The following is a 19,007-nucleotide window of genomic DNA, read 5'->3' on the forward strand; positions in this document are numbered from 1 at the left end:
GTTAGTTTTTGAATAATTATTGCTGCCATTCTACTAGAGCTTATATTCATTCTCCTTTCAAGCTTTCATTCAGTTAATAGTCTTGTTATGCTCATTCATTCATTCATTCCTCTGTTTCTGCAGTGCTTCTTCAATTATCTGCTCCTCCCCTCACTTCCAGGCACCTTCCATTTGTTCCCCTTTCCTTTAATTATTAATCATTGATGGAGTGTGGTCTGACCTGATGGTGGTCTGTCAGAGTTGTCCTCCACTCTGGGCCAGCTGGGGGTCGACTTGCTGCTGCTCCCACCTTCTGCCACCATTTGCCGTTCCGCTGGGAGAGGGGAGTGCCTGTTGGGAGCAAATCTATAATGCAAACGTAAACATGCACTGAATCATATGAATCAATTTGCATTCAATGGTGTAGCCATCATTAAAGTTCACCCTCATATCTTTCCAAACCTATACTTTTTTTTCTGGAGCACAAAAGAGGGAACATTTTAAGAATATACTGGTCATTTGTTCCGTGCAAATACAGAGAATGGAGATTGGAGCTTTCAAACTACAAAAAGGTCAAATGGACCACTTTTATAATACTTTTATGGTGCTTTTTTGTAATTTTAGAGCTTGAGAGCTTCAGTCCTAATCCCCTTTATTATATGTAAAATAGCAACCAATATATTCTTAATAATTTTATATTTCAGGTTCCACAGAAGAAAGTAAGTTAAAAGGGTTTGGACCGAGATGAGGGTGAGTAAATGAGAATATCTGTATTTTTGGGCCAACTATTCTTTCAAAAGCTTCATAAGGCGGTGAGATGACTGGGTGATTAAAGTGACGAAGAGGCGGTAGACAGTAAGAGAACATAAAACTCTGTGTTTTGTAGGACCTCACCCCTCAGGCATGGACTTCTGCCTCCAGTGAGCTGAGCTGCCTGAGCCCGTGTCACTGGAGCAGGAGAGGTTACTGGGAGAACTGCGGTTGTGCGGCGAGCGGCCCAACATGAGAGAGGAGCTCAGGGCATAGTTCTCAGAACCTGGAGACATCCTGAGAGAGGCAGATAGAGAGAGCGAAAGAGATACACAATAACACAGATAAACAGGGGCATGTAAGCACATTACACAAGAGACAGGAAGAACAAGCAAAAATGAAGGGGAACAGAAACTTAACAACAAGCTTAAAGGGATAATTCACCCAAAAATGAAAATTCTGTCATTTTTTACTAACCTTTATATCACTCTAAACCCCTATGATTTTCTTTCTTCCGTGGAACATAAAGGAGAAATTTAGAAGACTTGGAATAGAGTCATATGGACAACTTTTATGATGCTTTTGTGTCCTTTATTTAAGCTTGAAGTTCCAGTCCCCATTATTTTTAGTCCATGGAAAAAACAAACAGGACATTCTTCAAAATGACTCCTTTTAGGTTCCACAAAAGAATGTCTCATGGATTTGAAACAACATTAGGGTGAGGAAATGTTGACAGAATTTTTTATTTTTGGGTGAACTATACTTTTTAAGATTCCACACCACAAGCTCCACTACATAAAGGCATCCATCATAAATACCTTTTGGAATCCAGTGGCCGGCCATCACTAGAAACGCTGCGGGGGATGGCAGTAGCTCTCTCAGGCCGCTCGGCAGAGAGAGCCTTGCCCATGCTGGCCCCCAGGCTGACGGCCCGGTTTGGGGTTCCGCTGTGACTCTGGGGTGAGGCTGTGAGGGACCGCTGTGGACTGGATGAGGTTCGTTGCCATTTGTTGTTATTGCTCCGGAAAGGGAACTTGTACTCAAATGAGCCGCTCTCATTGCTACCCTTGTATTCCACCACAGGCATACGGTGCAGCTCTGAACAGCCCCTGCCAGAAGAGGAATTCATTGGTTAGCAGTCAAAAATGACCTGCAGGCCAAAAATAAGGAAAATATGACTTGTCTGTATTGCCTGTGGGATCTTAAAGATGAAGTGAGCTATTTGCATCTGGCTGTCATGGTTGGAAATGGAAAAGAAAGATTTTTCATTGTCCTCCAAAAAGACTTAAAAAAAAAAAAAAAAAAAAAAGGGCTTATTGCTTTTATAAAACAGTGGCAACTAATTCATTTTCATGAAAGAACATTTTCAATAAACCTTTACATTTATAAAAAATAAACATAATAAACAATTCTTCCACCAAGTAATATAGTAAATTACCCTCACTGCTGGATTTTATGGTTACCCAGCAATGTAGCAGCTTGGTGCAGTAATACAGATGTGTGGTCACAGGTGTGTATTTTACAATGGTTTCGAACACAGCTCATCCAAACAGAATTGAAAGTCGTGACTATCTGTTTTATGTGTTGAAATAGACCAAAGATGTATTTTGAAGTCTGTGTTCGAACTAAGAATGGAATAAGTATACGTAGGCAACCATATATGCCTGTCTAGAAGGCATTCTATTACATGCAACAATAAATACATGCAGACTGATTCTTCTTTATTAGCTCAATCAGCCCTGAACTGCCCTGAAAAAAAAAATTCTCACTCAATTTTTTTCTTTCTCTCAAAAAAAAAAAAAAAAACATTCAGAGAAAAAAAACATTTGCCTGAGAAAAAAAACACTTCAGAGTGAGAAAATAATAATAATAATAATAATAATACATCTAAGTGTGAGAAAAAAGAATTCTAGACAGAGAATAAAAAAAAAAAAAAATTTACCTGAGGGGAAAAAATTAAAATTATAGGACATAGGCTCAGGAAGGCACTGAGACACCTAAAGAAAAAATTTCACCTGGTGAATTTTTTTTTTTTTTTTCAGCTTGTGGTTCAGGGCTTCAGTACAATCAAGCTAGAAACCTGAAGCTTATTTTTTCCAAACATTTGTCCAATATTCACAAGAACTAATGGGTGAATATCAACTTTCAGTTTAGACAGAAAAAGATAAACTGTCAAAAATGGTGAAAGGAGGTTTTCGAGGAGTAAAAAAAATGATTTCCAAAATGTACAAAAAATATTAAAAAAATACACAGTAGTCAACAGAAATCAGCTTGGTCTGATGATTGTTGTTTAGGCCATGATCATTATAACCTTTCAGCTGGCACTCTGCCTGCAGGCAAGCCTAGACTGGGAAGGCAGATCGCATCTATTTTGGTTTGTATGTGTGGGCACAAAGGTGCAATGTTTTGTATCGTTATTGCAAAACTTGGAATAGAAGGTTTACTTTTCTTTCTGATAAGAGTAAATGGTGCCTACTTAATCACCAGGATTCACTCAAGATCTAAATAAATCAAACCATTATTTGATACTCAATGGTACAATGAAAAACTGCACTGATGTAAGGTTGGATATTTAAACAAATAAATGATAGAGATTACAGTTACAGCTTCCTCAATAAATGAATCGTCAAAAGTGTCAATTACAGAATTGCATTTAGGTCTACTCCCACTGTGTTCTGATGCTGCTAAGAAATTTAGGCAATGTATTAAATTTACTGATGTTTCGTATGAAACAGCAATACAGTAATTCAGGAACACAGTTCTCATCTTGTTCTGGATGTCTAGCCTAAATAAAGAATATGGCAAGTAGATGCCACACACAAAAATAAGTGTTTAAGGTCAATTCTATTAATCTAAATTATTCACAATTACAATATCAAGGGAAATTATCAACTATTATGATGTTGAATCATGTCACTAATGAGTTTATTTAAATGAACTCCTATGACTGTATTTGAGCGGAAAAAGGCCCAAGGACTACAGAAATATACAGCATACCTGCGAGGCGTGGCGTCCTCATGTGGTGGTATGATCACAACTTTCACAGTCACTGAGGTGCGGAGCAGGTCTATCATCTGTTCGTGTGAAAGTGTTGCCACAGCCACCTTGCAAATCTCGACCAATCGACTGCCTTGCCTCAGCCCAGCCTGCCAGGCATACCCGTATGGCTCCACCTCGGCCACAATGCCCTCGTAGTTAACGTGAAAGCCAAGCTGGCCTAGTCCATTCCTCCGCAAGGTCATATCACTGGTTTCACAGCCTTTAGTAAGATGCTGAAAGAGGGGAGGGAGACAAAGAGAGACTGATGACTTGTCTGACACAATTTGTCTGGATTCTAAAGCCTTTTTTTGCAATTTAGCTCTTTTAATCTGAAGTTTACAATTTTAAAAAATGCAATTTGTGCACCCCATTGAGTCACCAAACGAAATAAATTAATTGGTCGTACAAGCAGATAGTCCCGCCTCAAACTCACACCATTGGTTAAGCCAACGTTGCTGTGTTGGGCTAGTAATGTTTTGACAGCACCACAAATTCAGTGTTACACTTTTAGGTAATATCAAACTATTAAGCTGGGATACAAGAAAGAATTTTAAAACTGAAAAAAGTACAAACATCAGCTTTAACAGACCACAAATACAGACATCCTCTATTAGGGATGCAAGATCTTGTAAAAATTCGGTGAGGATCGAGTGGATTTAAAATGCATATCACAAGTTATTGTACCCTACCACATAAACCTAGATAAATTGTTTTCTTTCTGAAAGTATATAAAAGGCTCTGCTAACATGTTTCATGGTTGTAATAGGGATCATGAACATTCAGTTCACTGAGTACTAGTTACCATGGCAACAGCTCCTGCACTTGGAGAGTGACATAATGGGCCTGGGGCTGAATCAGATGTACATTCAAACCACTGCACCGTTATGCAAAGGCTCTCTTATACATCCTATTGATTTAAATGTTGAAGCGTATATACAACAAAGCCATTACAGCTACTTTGAGCTTGTCTGAAAGCTTGCCGGTTGTAATCGTACTTGGGTACAATCTGAAAATTATTAAGAACCAAGAGACAAGCATCCCTGTGCTGTGTGTTCGACTGAATTTGCACCAATTTGGAAAAATTACTTCTGACAACTTATTCTTTAAATCTGACATAAATATAAAAGTGATAGTTCACCAAAAATGAGATTTTGGGCATAATGTTAGTCTGAATCACAATTAGCTTTCGTTGCATCTTTTTTCCTTTCAATAAAAGTGAATAGTGACTGAGACTAACATTCTGCCTAACATCGCCTTTGGTGTTTCATGGAGGAAAGAAAGTCATACGGGTTTAAAACAACAAATAATTTCCATTTTCATTTGTGGGTGAACTATCCCTTGATTAAGCCTTGATTTCAGCCAGTCATGATAACTCCACACTCACCTCCAAACGTTTGACAACCTCACGGAAGTCTTCTGTGTTGTTATTGATGGAGCGCAGCGAGATGCACTCTCCACGCTCGTAGTAGATCTTCATGGAAGCAGGGCTTCCCATTGTCCAGCCAATGACATCTCGGACAGCACAGTTGAAGACTACTGCCTTAGCCTCTGGGTCCACAAGCACAAGGAAATCATTGGAAATGGCCAGCAGACCTTCCAGTTCTCCTCCAGCCCCGTGGTCCTCTGCATAAACAGGCCAAGTGATGGCCCCTGGACTGCGCAGTTCTGCACCAAGGTATGGCCGGTTCTTCTCTTTTCGCTTGTGAGCCAGAGAAATAAAAGGGAATTTGCCTGAGGGATCGATAGGTGTGCTCGTAACATGGCGTTCAGCCAGGTCCCTCAAGTACTCCTGACGTGTCCGAGTGGCCATGGCACGGAACTTGTCCGACTTGTGGGCTGCATTTTCGGCGTTAATAACTTTGGCCAGCAAGAAATCTCGAAAGACCGTGGACTTTGGGAATGTTGCATCCTCAGGAATAGTTGGTCCAAATGCAGGTACATCTCGTGAGCGTGCCACTGCAACACTGTAAAGGGAAAGATTTCAAACAATGAGTCTCCAAAGTACAAATTGCTCATCACATGCACAAGCAGATGCAGATAATTGCTAAACCATCCTTAAATTTCCCTAAAGGGTCTCATGTTTATGCATATACTAAATTTATTCAAAAGACGGTGTGGCTGCTATGGAATTTATTAACTTAATAGAGCCGATCCTCTTTGCTGTTTTTAGAGATTTGACTGCACAGTGCATATAAAAGAAAGAGCAAAGTGTGGCAGTGGGGACATCAAGGAAATGATTAAAAAGACATGAGCAGCTATTATGTCTTTAATTGCTTGTTCCACAGTGGTAGTAAATTTGGACAGACCCCTCATGTGCCACGACTCAACAATAAGAATTTTTCTACTGGTCCAGTCAGGCTAGTAGTTCAGGTTTTACTTGCCCTGCAAATATTTTCACTGTCCCCTCCACAAAAAAATGTGCAAGAGAAAATATATTTATATTTTACATTCAAATTTTCATGCAAAATATTACAAATTTTTCAACCCATTCTAACTGATACTTACACCATGACAATCACAAGTCATTATCACAAAGCAAAACATCAATTCGTCAGCTAGACAAAACATTACCTTAGTGATGCATTCAAATCATAAAAATTCAACAACAATGTTCAATACGTCACAGGCATCCAAATGTTTACATTTGCAGGGCATAAAAACACATATGTGATCATCAAACAAGATGTTATTACAAAATAGCACTTGCCTGATCAGGCCATCTTTATTTTCTTTATGCTACATAATTATTACTATTAATTATGCATTCTATCTCTGAAAACCTTCAAAAATTTTCTTCTCTACCACAATTCTTTACCTCTCCCCCGATTTTTTCCCTTTTATTAAGCCTCTGCAATGGATATCTAAAGCCTACTGTTCTGTCTGGTATGCTGGAGCTCATAAGTAACTAACCAGGCAATGCAGTAATGAGGCTGGACTGAAGTGAGCCACTACCCCGGTCTTAAAATGATACAGGAGGAAGAAAGGAAAGACTGAGAAAACGTAGGAAAAAGTGGGGGTCAGCAGTCTAAAAAGGCAGAGAGAGACTGTCTAAAGAAACTGCTGCTGTCTGTGTAATTATCTTCATTTAACAATGTTAGCAAAAGAAAAATGGCATTGATCTGTAAAACACTGAGGGGAAAGATGTATGTGTGTGGAGCGGCTCTGGTTTGAGTGAAGAAAAATACGTTTGCAAATTCATCTTGACATAAACTACTCTCTGACTGTACCAGCAGCTTGCTTAGCTATAGACTTAGATAACTTCTCAATACCTAATTTAATTACTTGTTTTCCCTTTTTTACCTGTAGGGGCAAAGAACACAGAAATCTTGCCAGTGATTCCATTGATTTCTCTTTTCATACCCAATCCCCATTAAAAAGTACTGTGGTTGTACCACGGTACAGGGACTGTATCACATGTTATACCATGGTACTTTGGAATTGAAAGATTACCATATTCATATACCATGGTATTTACATGGTACTCCAAGGAACAGGATGGTATTACCATGGTACATGTCCAAAAACATGCTATTACCATGAAACGGGTCCAAAAAACAAAACAAAAACATGGTGATATCATAACAATTTTTGTAACTTTTCAGTAATTTTAAATCTCTTCCCTTTTCATTATATTGTTTAAAAACGCTCACTCTTTTTCTTTTTTTCGGCACAAAGCAGTCAGAACACCTACAATTACTGGTGCTTCACCAATGGCACACAAAAAACAAACTCATTCTGTATAAGAGTGTCGAGAATAACGGTCATCAACCTTTTTCAAAAGCCAGAATAATACAGTGCACATTCCTTCCAAACATAATCCACTTCTAGGCATCGAGCAGTGATTCAGTGACTAACAGCAAGCGGGTTGCTTTTATTGTTGCAGCCCGACCCCCTTGGCTTAGGTGAAGAGGCAAACTGGATTACATATCTGAAGTATACATACATAGCGTGTGGGTTGGTGGAGCAGCATCCGCTGCCCACAGAAAAAGAACCAAAGAACCTCGACACAAGCAAATAACACCCTGACCCGCTCAGATATACACAGGTGCACACGTATCACATATACATACCAGAGTTCTCACATACTGCTTACATGTATATATGACAAACTTCTTTCTGACATGCTAATTTCCACAGCCATGTTCTCTAAAGAATTGTTTTTTCAACGGGAAGTGGTTTACTGCAACAAAACAATACAATGTCTTGTAACTTTATAATGTTTTTAATAAAAATTTCATTTATTACAACAAAACTCTTTTGTGAATGTTTATCTTTAGCTACATATTAAGGCAGCAATGATTTAAATGTTAATTCAATAATTGCTCTGATGGATTCCTCAAGTAATTTGTTCAACTGATTTATTACAAAAATTGGCTCGTAAGAGTAATTTGTTCGCAAAACTGACTATACATTTGTTTTTGCATGCACCTAGACAAGACTATGCAATACTTCTGTTCCAGACCTGCATAGTATCTGCGCCTGCAGAACTCTTCAGATTTCCAGAGAACTCCTGTCATTCATGAAATTCTTCAGATCCGCTGCTCCTTGCATGTTCGTTTCTTATTTATTTTGGCTAATTTCGGCTTTCAGATACCAATCAACCCTCTACAGAAACAATGGAGAAAGAATCACCACTGTCTATTACATTTTTAATTTTTGAAGACATGTAAATGTAATTCAACTGAAAAAGATATTAAGCAAACCAGGAAAGGGTGAATCTTCACAAACACACATACTGTGTGTGTATGTATGTATATATATATATATATATATATATATATACACATACATACATACATACACACATACAGTTGTGCTCAAAAGTTTGCATACCCTGGCAGAAATTGTGAAATTTTGGCATTGATTTTGAAAATATGACTGATCATGCAAAAAAACTGTCTTTTATTTAAGGATAGTGATCATATGAAGCCATTTATCATCTCACAGTTGTTTGGCTCCTTTTTAAATCATACCGATAACAGAAATCACCCAAATGGCCCTGATCAAAAGTTGACATACCCTTGAATGTTTGGCCTTGTTACAGACATACAAGGTGACACACACAGGTTTAAATGGAAATTAAAGGTTAATTTCCCACACATGTGGCTTTTAAAATAGCAATTAGTGTCTGTGTATAAATAGTCAATGAGTTTGTTAGCTCTCACGTGGATGCACTGAGCAGGCTAGATACTGAGCCATGGGGAGCAGAAAAGAACTGTCAAAAGACCTGCGTAACAAGGTAATGGAACTTTATAAAGATGGAAAAGGATATAAAAAGATATCCAAAGCCTTGAAAATGCCAGTCAGTACTGTTCAATCACTTATTAAGAAGTGGAAAATTTGGAGATCTCTTGATACCAAGCCAAGGTCAGGTAGACCAAGAAAGATTTCAGCCACAACTGCCAGAAGAATTGTTCGGGATACAAAGAAAAACCCACAGGTAACCTCAGGAGAAATACAGGCTGCTCCGGAAAAAGATGGTGTGGTTGTTTCAGGGAGCACAATACGACGATACTTGAACAAAAAAGAGCTGCATGGTCGAGTTGCCAGAAAGAAGCCTTTACTGCACCAATGCCACAAAAAAGCTCGGTTACAATATGCCCGACAACACCTTGACACGCCTCACAGCTTCTGCACACTGTAATTTGGAGTGACGAGACCAAAATAGAGCTTTATGGTCACAACCATAAGCGCTATGTTTGGAGAGGTGTCAACAAGGCCTATAGTGAAAAGAATACCATCCCCACTGTGAAGCATGGTGGTGGCTCACTGATGCTTTGGGGGTGTGTGTGCTCTAAAGGCACAGGGAATCTTATGAAAATTGATGGCAAGGTGTAAGCAGCATGTTATCAGAAAATACTGGCAGACAATTTGCATTCTTCTGCACGAAAGCTGCGCATGGGACGCTCTTGGACTTTCCAGCACGACAATGACCCTAAGCACAAGGCCAAGCTGACCCTCCAGTGGTTACAGCAGAAAAAAGGTGAAGGTTCTGGAGTGGCCATCACAGTCTCCTGACCTTAATATCATCGAGCCACTCTGGGGAGATCTCAAACGTGCGGTTCATGCAAGATGACCAAAGACTTTGCATGACCTGGAGGCATTTTGCCAAGATGAATGGACAGCTATACCACCTGCAAGAATTGGGGCCTCATAGACAACTATTACAAAAGACTGCACGCTGTCATTGATGCTAAAAGGGGCAATACACAGTATTAAGAACTAAGGGTATGCAGACTTTTTCTTTGTTGCCATGTTTGTTTTATGATTGTGCCATTCTGTTATAACCTACAGTTGAATATGAATCCCATAAGAAATAAAAGAAATGTTTTGCCTGCTCCCTCATGTTTTCTTTAAAAATGATACATATATTACCAATTCTCCAAGGGTATGCAAACTTTTGTGCACAACTGTATATATACATACTGTATATATATATATATATATATATATATATATATATATATATATATATATATATATATATATATATATATATACACACACACACACACACACACACACTCATACTATAGCGCATGAAGTAATTTATATAAATACTATATATACAGTGCTATGAAAAAGTATGATTTCTTCTGTTTTTGTATCTCGTACTAAATTGTTTCAAAAATTCAAACAAAATCTAACATAAAACAAATGCAATCTGAGTAAACACAAAATACAGTTTTTAAATTATAATGTTATTTACTGAAGCAAAAAAGTTATCCAATACCAACTGGGCCTGTGTGAAAAAGTATTTGCCCCTATTTACTAAATCCCCAAATCTATGAAACTGCATTCATAATGGGGTTCAGTTGGACTAGACACACCCAGGCCTGATTACTGCCAGCCCTGTTCAATCAAATCAACACCAAAATATAACTTTTTCAGCAGCATGAAGTTCGCTAAGAGGTCTCACCCAGTTGCACACTATGCCAAGGTCGAAAGAAATTCCAGAAATGAGGAGGAAAAAGGTGATTGAAATACATCAGACTGGGGGTTATAAAGCTATTTCAAAGGCTCTGGGACTCCAAAGAACCACAGTGAGAGCCATTATCTCCAAATGGAGAAACCTGGCACAGTAGTGAACCTTCCCAGAAGTGGCCAACCGTCCAAAATTCCTCCAACAGCACAGCGACGACTCATCCAGGAAGTCACAAAAAAGCCAAGGACAACATCCAAGGAATTGCAGGCCTCTCTCACATCAATAAAGGTCACTGTTCATGACTCCACTATCAGAAAGAGACTGGCCAAAAATGCCATCCATGGAAGGGTGGTGAGGCGAAAACCACTGCTAAACCAGAAGAACATTAAGTCTTGTCAGAATTATGCCAAAACACACCTTGATGATCCTCAAACCTTTTGGGAGAATGTTCTGTGGACTGATGAGTCGAAAGTGGAACTGTTTGGAAGACAGGGGTCCTGTTACATCTGGCGTAAATCAAACACAGAATTCCACAAAAAGAACATCATACCTATGGTCAAGCACATTGGAGGTAGTGTGATGGTGTGGGGATGCTTTGATGCTTGAGGACCAGGGTGATCTGCAATAATTGAGGGAAACATGAATTCTGCTCTCTACCAGAAAATCCTAAAGGAGAACATCCGGTCATCAGTCTGTGAGTTGAGACCCACTGATCCACTTCATGACCTCCATCCCAATTCCAGTATAAACAATCCAAACAGGTTAAAATGGCAAGAGTTGCCACAGCTGAAGAACATTTTAGACTAAAAACAGAATGCCAAGGAGGAATTCAGTGCTGTGGTTGAAGGGGCTTTGGGAGGGAGTCCGTCAGGAAAGTAGGAGCAGGGTTGCAGAGTGCAAGTGTCAGGTCCCCCCTCTAGCCCCACTCCCTAGAGAGAGAGAGAGCTGTTGGCAAGGGTGTGCATTTTTCAGCCCTGCAGTTTGCTTTGTGTTCTATTTAGCTTATTGTTCAAGAGAGCTTCATTTTAGGACAGGCCTTTGTATCTTCTGTACTTTCTGAACGGTGATGAGGCTCCCAACCGGGTATAATTAAGACGGCATTCAATGAGGCCCATCAGCAATTAAAAAATCTATCAGTTTCACTAAGGCAATACAAAGAGAGAGAGAGGGCGAGCATGCAAGCAAAAGATTAAAGAAGTAAGTCACAATGAAGTCAAATCAATGATCAACTTCATATCTGAGCAGAATTGGCAACAAGCAGATTTTTTCTTTTGCATGACTCGCAGCAGCACTTTCACTATCAGACTGCACGCAATGCAACGATCAACAAATCCTACTGATAAACAGCCCACAGCAGGCATAATGGAAATAAAGTGGGCCTAGATCATTTAAAGCTGATAGGAGCAGTGGTCTCCTGGGTAATGCGCTGTACGACCAGAGTAATAAGCTGGCCAGAGGAGATCAAGCAAGCACACGACCCACCACAGGGAGAGAGGAAACCAGCTGCGAACGTTATTTCTCCAAGAAAAAAAACATGACTACAACAGTAATGTGTAATTCGTATAAGTGCAGTGAATTCATAAATGCCTGGAGCTTCGTGGGCTGTGTTCTCTGTAGCTTTAAAAAGGCATGCATTTTTGTCATTTTGACAACAGTATTTAAGTACTCAACAGATAAATCAACTAAGTACTCAAGCACTCAGGACTTCAATCTGCGCAAAAAAAAAAATAATGTTTTTCCACGTTGGACGTCTTTTGCCATCGCATCATGTCTTGCTTTTTTGTTTCAGTGTCTCGCACTATGAGTGCCACATTTTTGAGACGCCATGTCAGTAGTCCTTTTAAAAGAACATGTCTCAAATAACACTATAAAATGCGTATCAAGACCCCTGCCTTCTGTTCCATTAAGCTGCGCTTTGTCTAGATGTTTGAAAGAAATAATGTGTCCTGTGTGAATACACCATAATCTTGTCCGGAGTATTGAGAGCTGTGGCTGCCCCTGAAAGGCACCATGTATAGTGCTGACACAAATTGCTGTCTGATGAGTCAAACTGCAAAGTTTTGGCGAAAATGGTGCCATAAAAAAAAATTAAAAAAAATTTATACATGTTTGTGTATAGTTGATAGTGGACCACTTCCAAGTACTGTACTTGGTAGCACATAGCCAAGGTTTAAGCCACTCACCTGTAGCAGGTGTTTTCGGAGCATGGATTGTGTGCTCGTACAACCACAAAGACATGTTGAAAGTGCGAGCGGATGTTCTTGGGGCTAAAGGGTTTTGCTCCGGGCTCTTGAAACACGATTGTAACTATGTCGTTTCCAATGTGTCTTTTCCTTAGCAGCTATGAAGCACAAACATTGTAGGTTAGTTCATATATGTGATAGGTTGGCAATGAAAAGAAAAAAATGGTTGCAATGGTGTTTGCCTTTGGGTAACTTACCTGCTGTTTGTTATTGGGTGTGTAAGGGAGCATTGTAGACACATGGAACATGATCTCATAGTCTTTAAAAGTTGTATACAAAGAGTGGGTTCCAGTAGAATCCGCTGCAAGAAAAAGCTCACATTAAAGGTTTCTTCCCCTGCAATTGTAAAACACCTTTTATATGACCACCTGCCACTTTTGTTGAAGAAACTAAGCTTTCTGTATTGTCTGAAGGGAATACAAAGTTATCTAAAACCTTGGTTGATCATACAGCCTCATGTATTTAAGACTCCTTGACTTGTTAGGGCTACATTTGGCTGGTCCTTTTTCAAAGGACTCTCTTCTTGACAGAGCTACAGGCCCCTGACATGTATAAGAACTGTTGGCTCAAAGGGACCCGGGTTCGATTCTGGCCTGGGTCATGCCCTTATCATGTTTTTATTCTTGTCAGTTCATCTTTCTGTCAGTCTCTATGGTCCTATGAATACAAAAATAAATACATATGAAAAATAAATTTAAAAGGACAATCACAGTTCAAAAGCAGGATACTGCAATAGTCACTCTGAACCATGGCCCCTCAGACATGGCAGCACAAACTCATCTTCTCAATCCCCGTTTCCTAATTTCTTTATGCCATCAGACACTAAAATCATGCCCCAGTCTGTCATGCAGAGATCAAAGCTTTCTGACAACTTCACCGCCCCTACTTGGCTGCACTTGCAGTCGAGTGGGACTCTAAGGGGGGAAATGTCAAGATTGATAAATGGAATTAAAATCATGCTTGTGATCAGAGACAATATTCCTCATGGTCACAGAGGAGAGGTGGAGCAGGGCTGCCAGGCACTGTGTGCATGACTGGGTCTAAAATAAGGTCACTGTGGTTCAAGTCAAATCAAACCAAGGCATAGAACAGAAGATACAACTGATCCTTCACTAAGCTCCGCCTCCCTTGGTTACCGCTGCTTGCTCTGACAAGATCTGCAGAACTTCCCATAGGAATGAATGGGACATTGGCATGAACGGCTGGGTTTTTGGCTAAAGTCTCATAAATGAAATTGAGAATATTCTTAAGTGGGCTGGAATTAAGAGTGACATTGTAAAGCATATTTATCTGGTGTTTGTTGTAAAATAAATGGTTAAATTACACAGTAATTTGAATACTGTGGAGACGGTGAATCAGAATTGAGGCAAACGATTATCACAGTCACTTGAAAAGAAAAAAGCATCATTAGATAGTGATACACACCTGATAACATTAGTGTAAGTGAACATAATTGCTCATAATGTCTCATAACACACTCACCATGATGCTGTGTACTCTTTATTTACTATCGCCTTTATTAAGACCTGAATTAATACATAAATGAATAAATGTCAAGTTATTAGCTTTAATTTACATTGGAGAAAATTAAAGTGTCCTCGCTAATGTTATACAGTTGAAGTCAGAAGTTTACATACACCTTAATTTTAATACATTTAAACTCAGTTTTTCACAATTCCTGACATTTAATTGTAGAAAACATGTCTTAGGTCATTTAGGATCACTACCTTATTTCAAGAATGTGAAATGTCAGAATAATAGTAGAGAGAATGATTTATTTCAGCTTTTATTTCTTTCATCACATTCCCAGTGGGTCAGAAGTTTACATACACTTTGTTAGTATTTGGTTGCATTGCCTTTAAATTGTTTAACTTGGGTCAAACATTTTGGGTAGCCTTCCATAAGCTTCTCACAATAAATTGCTGGAATTTTGGCCCATTCCTCCAGACAGAACTGGTGTAACCGAGTCAGGTTTGTAGGCCTCCTTGCTCGCACACGCTTTTTCAGTTCTGCCCACAAATATTCTCTCAGATTGAGGTCAGAGCTTTGTGATGGCCACTCCAATACCTTGACTTTGTTGTCCTCAAGCCATTTTGTCACAACTTTGGAGGTATGCTTAGGGTCATTGTCCATTTGGAAGACCCATTTGCGACCGAGCTTTAACTTCTTGGCTGATGTCTTGAGATGTTGCTTCAATATATCCACATAATTTTTCTTCCTCATGATGCCATCTATTTTGTGAAGTGCACCAGTCCCTCCTTCAGCAAAGCACCCCCACTACATGATGCTGCCACCACCATGCTTCACGATTGGGATGGTGTTCTTCGGCTTGCAAGCCTCACTCTTTTTCCTCCAAACATTACAATGGTCATTATGGTCAAACAGTTACATTTTTGTTTCATCAAACCAGAAGACACATCTCAAAAAGTAAGATCTTTGTCCCCATGTGCACTTGCAAACTGTAGTCTGGCTTTTTTATGCCAGTTTTGGAGCAGTGGCTTCTTTATTGCTAAGCAGCCTTTCAGGTGATGTCGATATGGACTTGCTTTACTGTGGATGTAGCTACTTGTCTACCTGTTTTCTCCATCATCTTCACAAAGTCCTTTGCTGCTGTTCTGGGATTGATTTGCACTTTTCGCACCAAACTACATTCATCTATAGGAGACAGAATGTGTCTCCTTCCTGAGCTGTATGATGGCTGCGTGGTCCCATGGTATTTATACTTGCATACTATTGTTTGTACAGATGAACGTGGTACCTTCAGGCATTTGGAAATTGCTCCCAAGGATGAACCTGACTTGTGAAGGTCCACAATTTTTTTTCTGAGGTCTTGGCTGATTTCTTTTGATTTTCCTATGATGTCAAGCAAAGAGGCATTGAGTTTGAAGGAAGGCCTTAAAATACATCCACAGGTACACCTCCAATTGACATATCAGAAGCTAATTGGCTAATTGCCTAAAGGCTTGACATCATTTTCTGGAATTTTACAAGCTGCTTAAAGGCACAGTTAACTTAGTGTATGTAAACTTCTGACCCACTGGAATTGTGATATAGTCAATTAAAAGTGAAACAATTTGTCTGTAAACAGTTATTAGAAAAATTACTCATATCATGCACAAAGCAGATGTCCTAAATTACTTTCCAAAACTATAGTTTGCTAATATTAAATCTGTGGAGTGGTTAAAAAAATGAGTTTTCGGGGGCCTGGGTAGCTCAACGCTGACTATCACCCCTGGAGTCGCGAGTTCGATTCCAGGGCGTGCTGAGTAACTCCAGCCAGGTCTCCTAAGCAACCAAATTGGCCCAATTGCTAGGGAGGGTAAAGTCACATGGGGTAACCTCCTTGTGGTCGCTATAATGTGGTTCGATCTCGGTGGGGCACGTGGCGAGTTGTGCGTGGGTGCCGTGGAGAATAGCGTGAAGCCTCCACACGCATTATGTCTCTGCGGTAACGCGCTCAACAAACCATGTGATGAGATGCGCGGGTTGATGGTCTCAGACGCAGAGGCAACTAGGATTCGTCCACCGCCACCCGGACTGAGGTGAGTCACTATGCCACCATGAGGACTTAGAGTGCATTGGGAATTGGGCATTCCAAATTGGGGAGAAAAAAAACAGTTTTAATGACTTCAACCTAAATGTATGTAAACTTATGACTTCAACTGTACATGTTCACTTGGGAATGAGGAATGACACAGTTTAATCCATAGCATGCTCTTCTCAAGATTTATTTAAAGATAAAAAAAGAAAAGAAAGAAAAAACACTGCATGTATCCTCGTCACTATTACAAATGGCCCAGCAAAAACATTTTTTTATTATTTCTGGATAATTTCTATAAAATCCAGCTTATAGCTATTCAAACACGCATTTCTCCCATAGACATTTGTTGGAAAAAAATCAAGCACTTGACGGAGAAATGGCACATGGCAACAGATGCTAAGAAAAGATTTGTCAGAAACGCTTTTAGGGCGGGGCTTAGTGAAGTGTCAATTGTTGGTCTTTACTGTTGTATTTAGATCCTTTCCAATCATGTTCTCTGATTGTCGATAAAATGCTGACAGTAAAGGGACATTTAGAATGGGCTTCAGGCTTATTTGAGTACAATACTGTTACAATAAATTAACTAGCCTGAAAGCATACTAGCCTGACACGACAGGAGCCCTGAGATTGAGTATTAATTTAGCCCCTTTAACAACATGTAGTTTTGATCATTCTATAGTGTGACGAGGAGGAGGGCGTGGCCAGGCCGTGATGGAGCACGGCTGCCTCTGAATCAGCTGATCAGCGGGAGAGTGAAGAAAAGGGGCGGCCGGAGACGCCGGTTCGAGAGAGACGCACGCAGCTGCGCTGCACGTTTGTTTATGTTGGTTTTAAGTTTACCATTAAAGTTTATGTTTACTTTTCAGCCAGTTCCCGCCTCCTCTTTACCCGTCCTTATACTGTTACATTTACCTCTTTAGGGCTTTTTACACAACATAAAACCCTAATGTCATTTTTAATTCAGGGTTAGGCCACTTTTAACCCTGGGTTAAGCAACATTCAATACATGCAATTTTGAAAGGGGGCTAGCGCCACTTTTAACCCTGGGTAACAGACAACAAATTAGAAACTAAACAGTAATATGCAAATAAATCAGCAAGATCTAAAAAAAATCGAAAAATTCAAGTCCAAGTCATGCGACTCGAGTCCACAACTCTGCTAATTACTAATCATGGGTAAAGTACGAACAGTGTGAAACATGGAACAGGATAACCTAGGATGTTAACACATGGTCTAGAATGATCCTGGGTTAACAATTTCAAGTGTAAAAAGCCCATTGCAGACCTCTGTACCAATGAAATTAACATTCAAGAATCAAGAAATAAAGACTCACTTTTAGTGTCCAGTTGTGCACGGTACTTAGAAAAACCCTTGAGGCGCACCCTTTCCCCCAACAACTGCAGAAACTCCTCCAGGGCAGGACCTGCTGCCTCATTATTGTACATTTCCTCCTCACTGCTCTGGCCATCCTTGCAGTACATGACTCCCACCTTCAGCTGGAAACTAAGCTGCACAACAGATAGAAAGAAAGGCCATAAAGCCACAAACAACAGGAATATTCTATTATCCATGCATAATGCCAGATCACTGATCAATTGTTAAGTAATGTAAGATCACCATACCCCCTGCTCGTCCAGTTTCATCAGCTGCTCTGTGACCTTGGGTGTGTTAAGGGCAAGTCGGAGGCAGTGGGCATTGAGTTCAGGTACAAGATATTCCAGCACCTCTTTCAGAGGCAGGCCTCGAGCTAAGCCATGCTTGGAGGTGGAGGGCACAGCGTCCTCCAAAATGGAGCCCCGTAAGGTTGTTAACTATAGGTAGAAAAGATATAAAAGAGAGAAGTCTTTGTAATATTGATTCAGATTTCAACATTTCTAAAACTTATGCTTTCAGAAATGTCAGTGAAAACACAACTGCATGATCGCAATGTAAAACATAATTTGCACATTTGTGTAATAGCAAATATTTTGCTACAGGTCCGCCTAAAAAAAATCTGTAAAAGTGAAAAACTTTAGGACAGAAATATATGTTTGGAGCAACTGATTCTGTTTGGTGTCGATCTCAGTAAAGCTCATTTGTATCTTTGGAGTGCAGGGTTTTGAAAAGAGGGGGCCTGGCTAATCCAACGGCTCAGCTTGTGAAAATGTTTAGAATCACTTACAGCACCTTTAAGCTTACATTTTGCAAGAAACATGAACACATCAGGCAATCATCAATAACAATTATAATTTTCAAAATTTCATAATAGTGATAGCTCAACTATAAATGCAATCTGTATACAGTACATTTGCATATTGCAGGTGTGACTCAAAGAATGGGCATGTTAAAAACTGTTATACGAGAACTTCTGTGAAAATTAGAACTTGGTACTCCATAATCCAACATACTGTCATCTGTTTGTAGCTGTTCATTATGATTCAGAGACCTCAAACAGTGGAAAAGGTGCCGTAATGACTAGGACAAAAGTTTTATAAAAGCTAATCCACGTCTGCCCACCTGCATTTCTAGAAATAGCAGTGGAAAGATTGCC

At 39.7% G+C, this 19,007-nt stretch overlaps 1 protein-coding gene across 2 annotated transcripts in view; it reads right to left on the reverse strand.

Moving 5' to 3' along the window:
* Positions 1 to 19,007, reverse strand: part of LOC127456736 (signal-induced proliferation-associated 1-like protein 1) — a 164,648-nt gene that overhangs the window by 38,127 nt on the left and 107,514 nt on the right. For both annotated transcript variants that reach the window (XM_051725279.1, XM_051725278.1), the window contains 9 exons: positions 18,100 to 18,288; positions 17,811 to 17,985; positions 13,134 to 13,237; positions 12,877 to 13,034; positions 5,153 to 5,732; positions 3,727 to 4,001; positions 1,548 to 1,838; positions 874 to 1,026; positions 221 to 345 (listed from right to left, as the gene is read on the reverse strand). In XM_051725279.1, the coding sequence (XP_051581239.1) occupies positions 221 to 345; positions 874 to 1,026; positions 1,548 to 1,838; positions 3,727 to 4,001; positions 5,153 to 5,732; positions 12,877 to 13,034; positions 13,134 to 13,237; positions 17,811 to 17,985; positions 18,100 to 18,288 (2,050 nt within the window). The remainder of the gene's footprint in view (positions 1 to 220; positions 346 to 873; positions 1,027 to 1,547; positions 1,839 to 3,726; positions 4,002 to 5,152; positions 5,733 to 12,876; positions 13,035 to 13,133; positions 13,238 to 17,810; positions 17,986 to 18,099; positions 18,289 to 19,007) is intronic.

This window comes from Myxocyprinus asiaticus, chromosome 19, assembly GCF_019703515.2.
Source record: "Myxocyprinus asiaticus isolate MX2 ecotype Aquarium Trade chromosome 19, UBuf_Myxa_2, whole genome shotgun sequence".
NCBI classification, from domain to species: Eukaryota; Metazoa; Chordata; class Actinopteri; order Cypriniformes; family Catostomidae; genus Myxocyprinus; species Myxocyprinus asiaticus.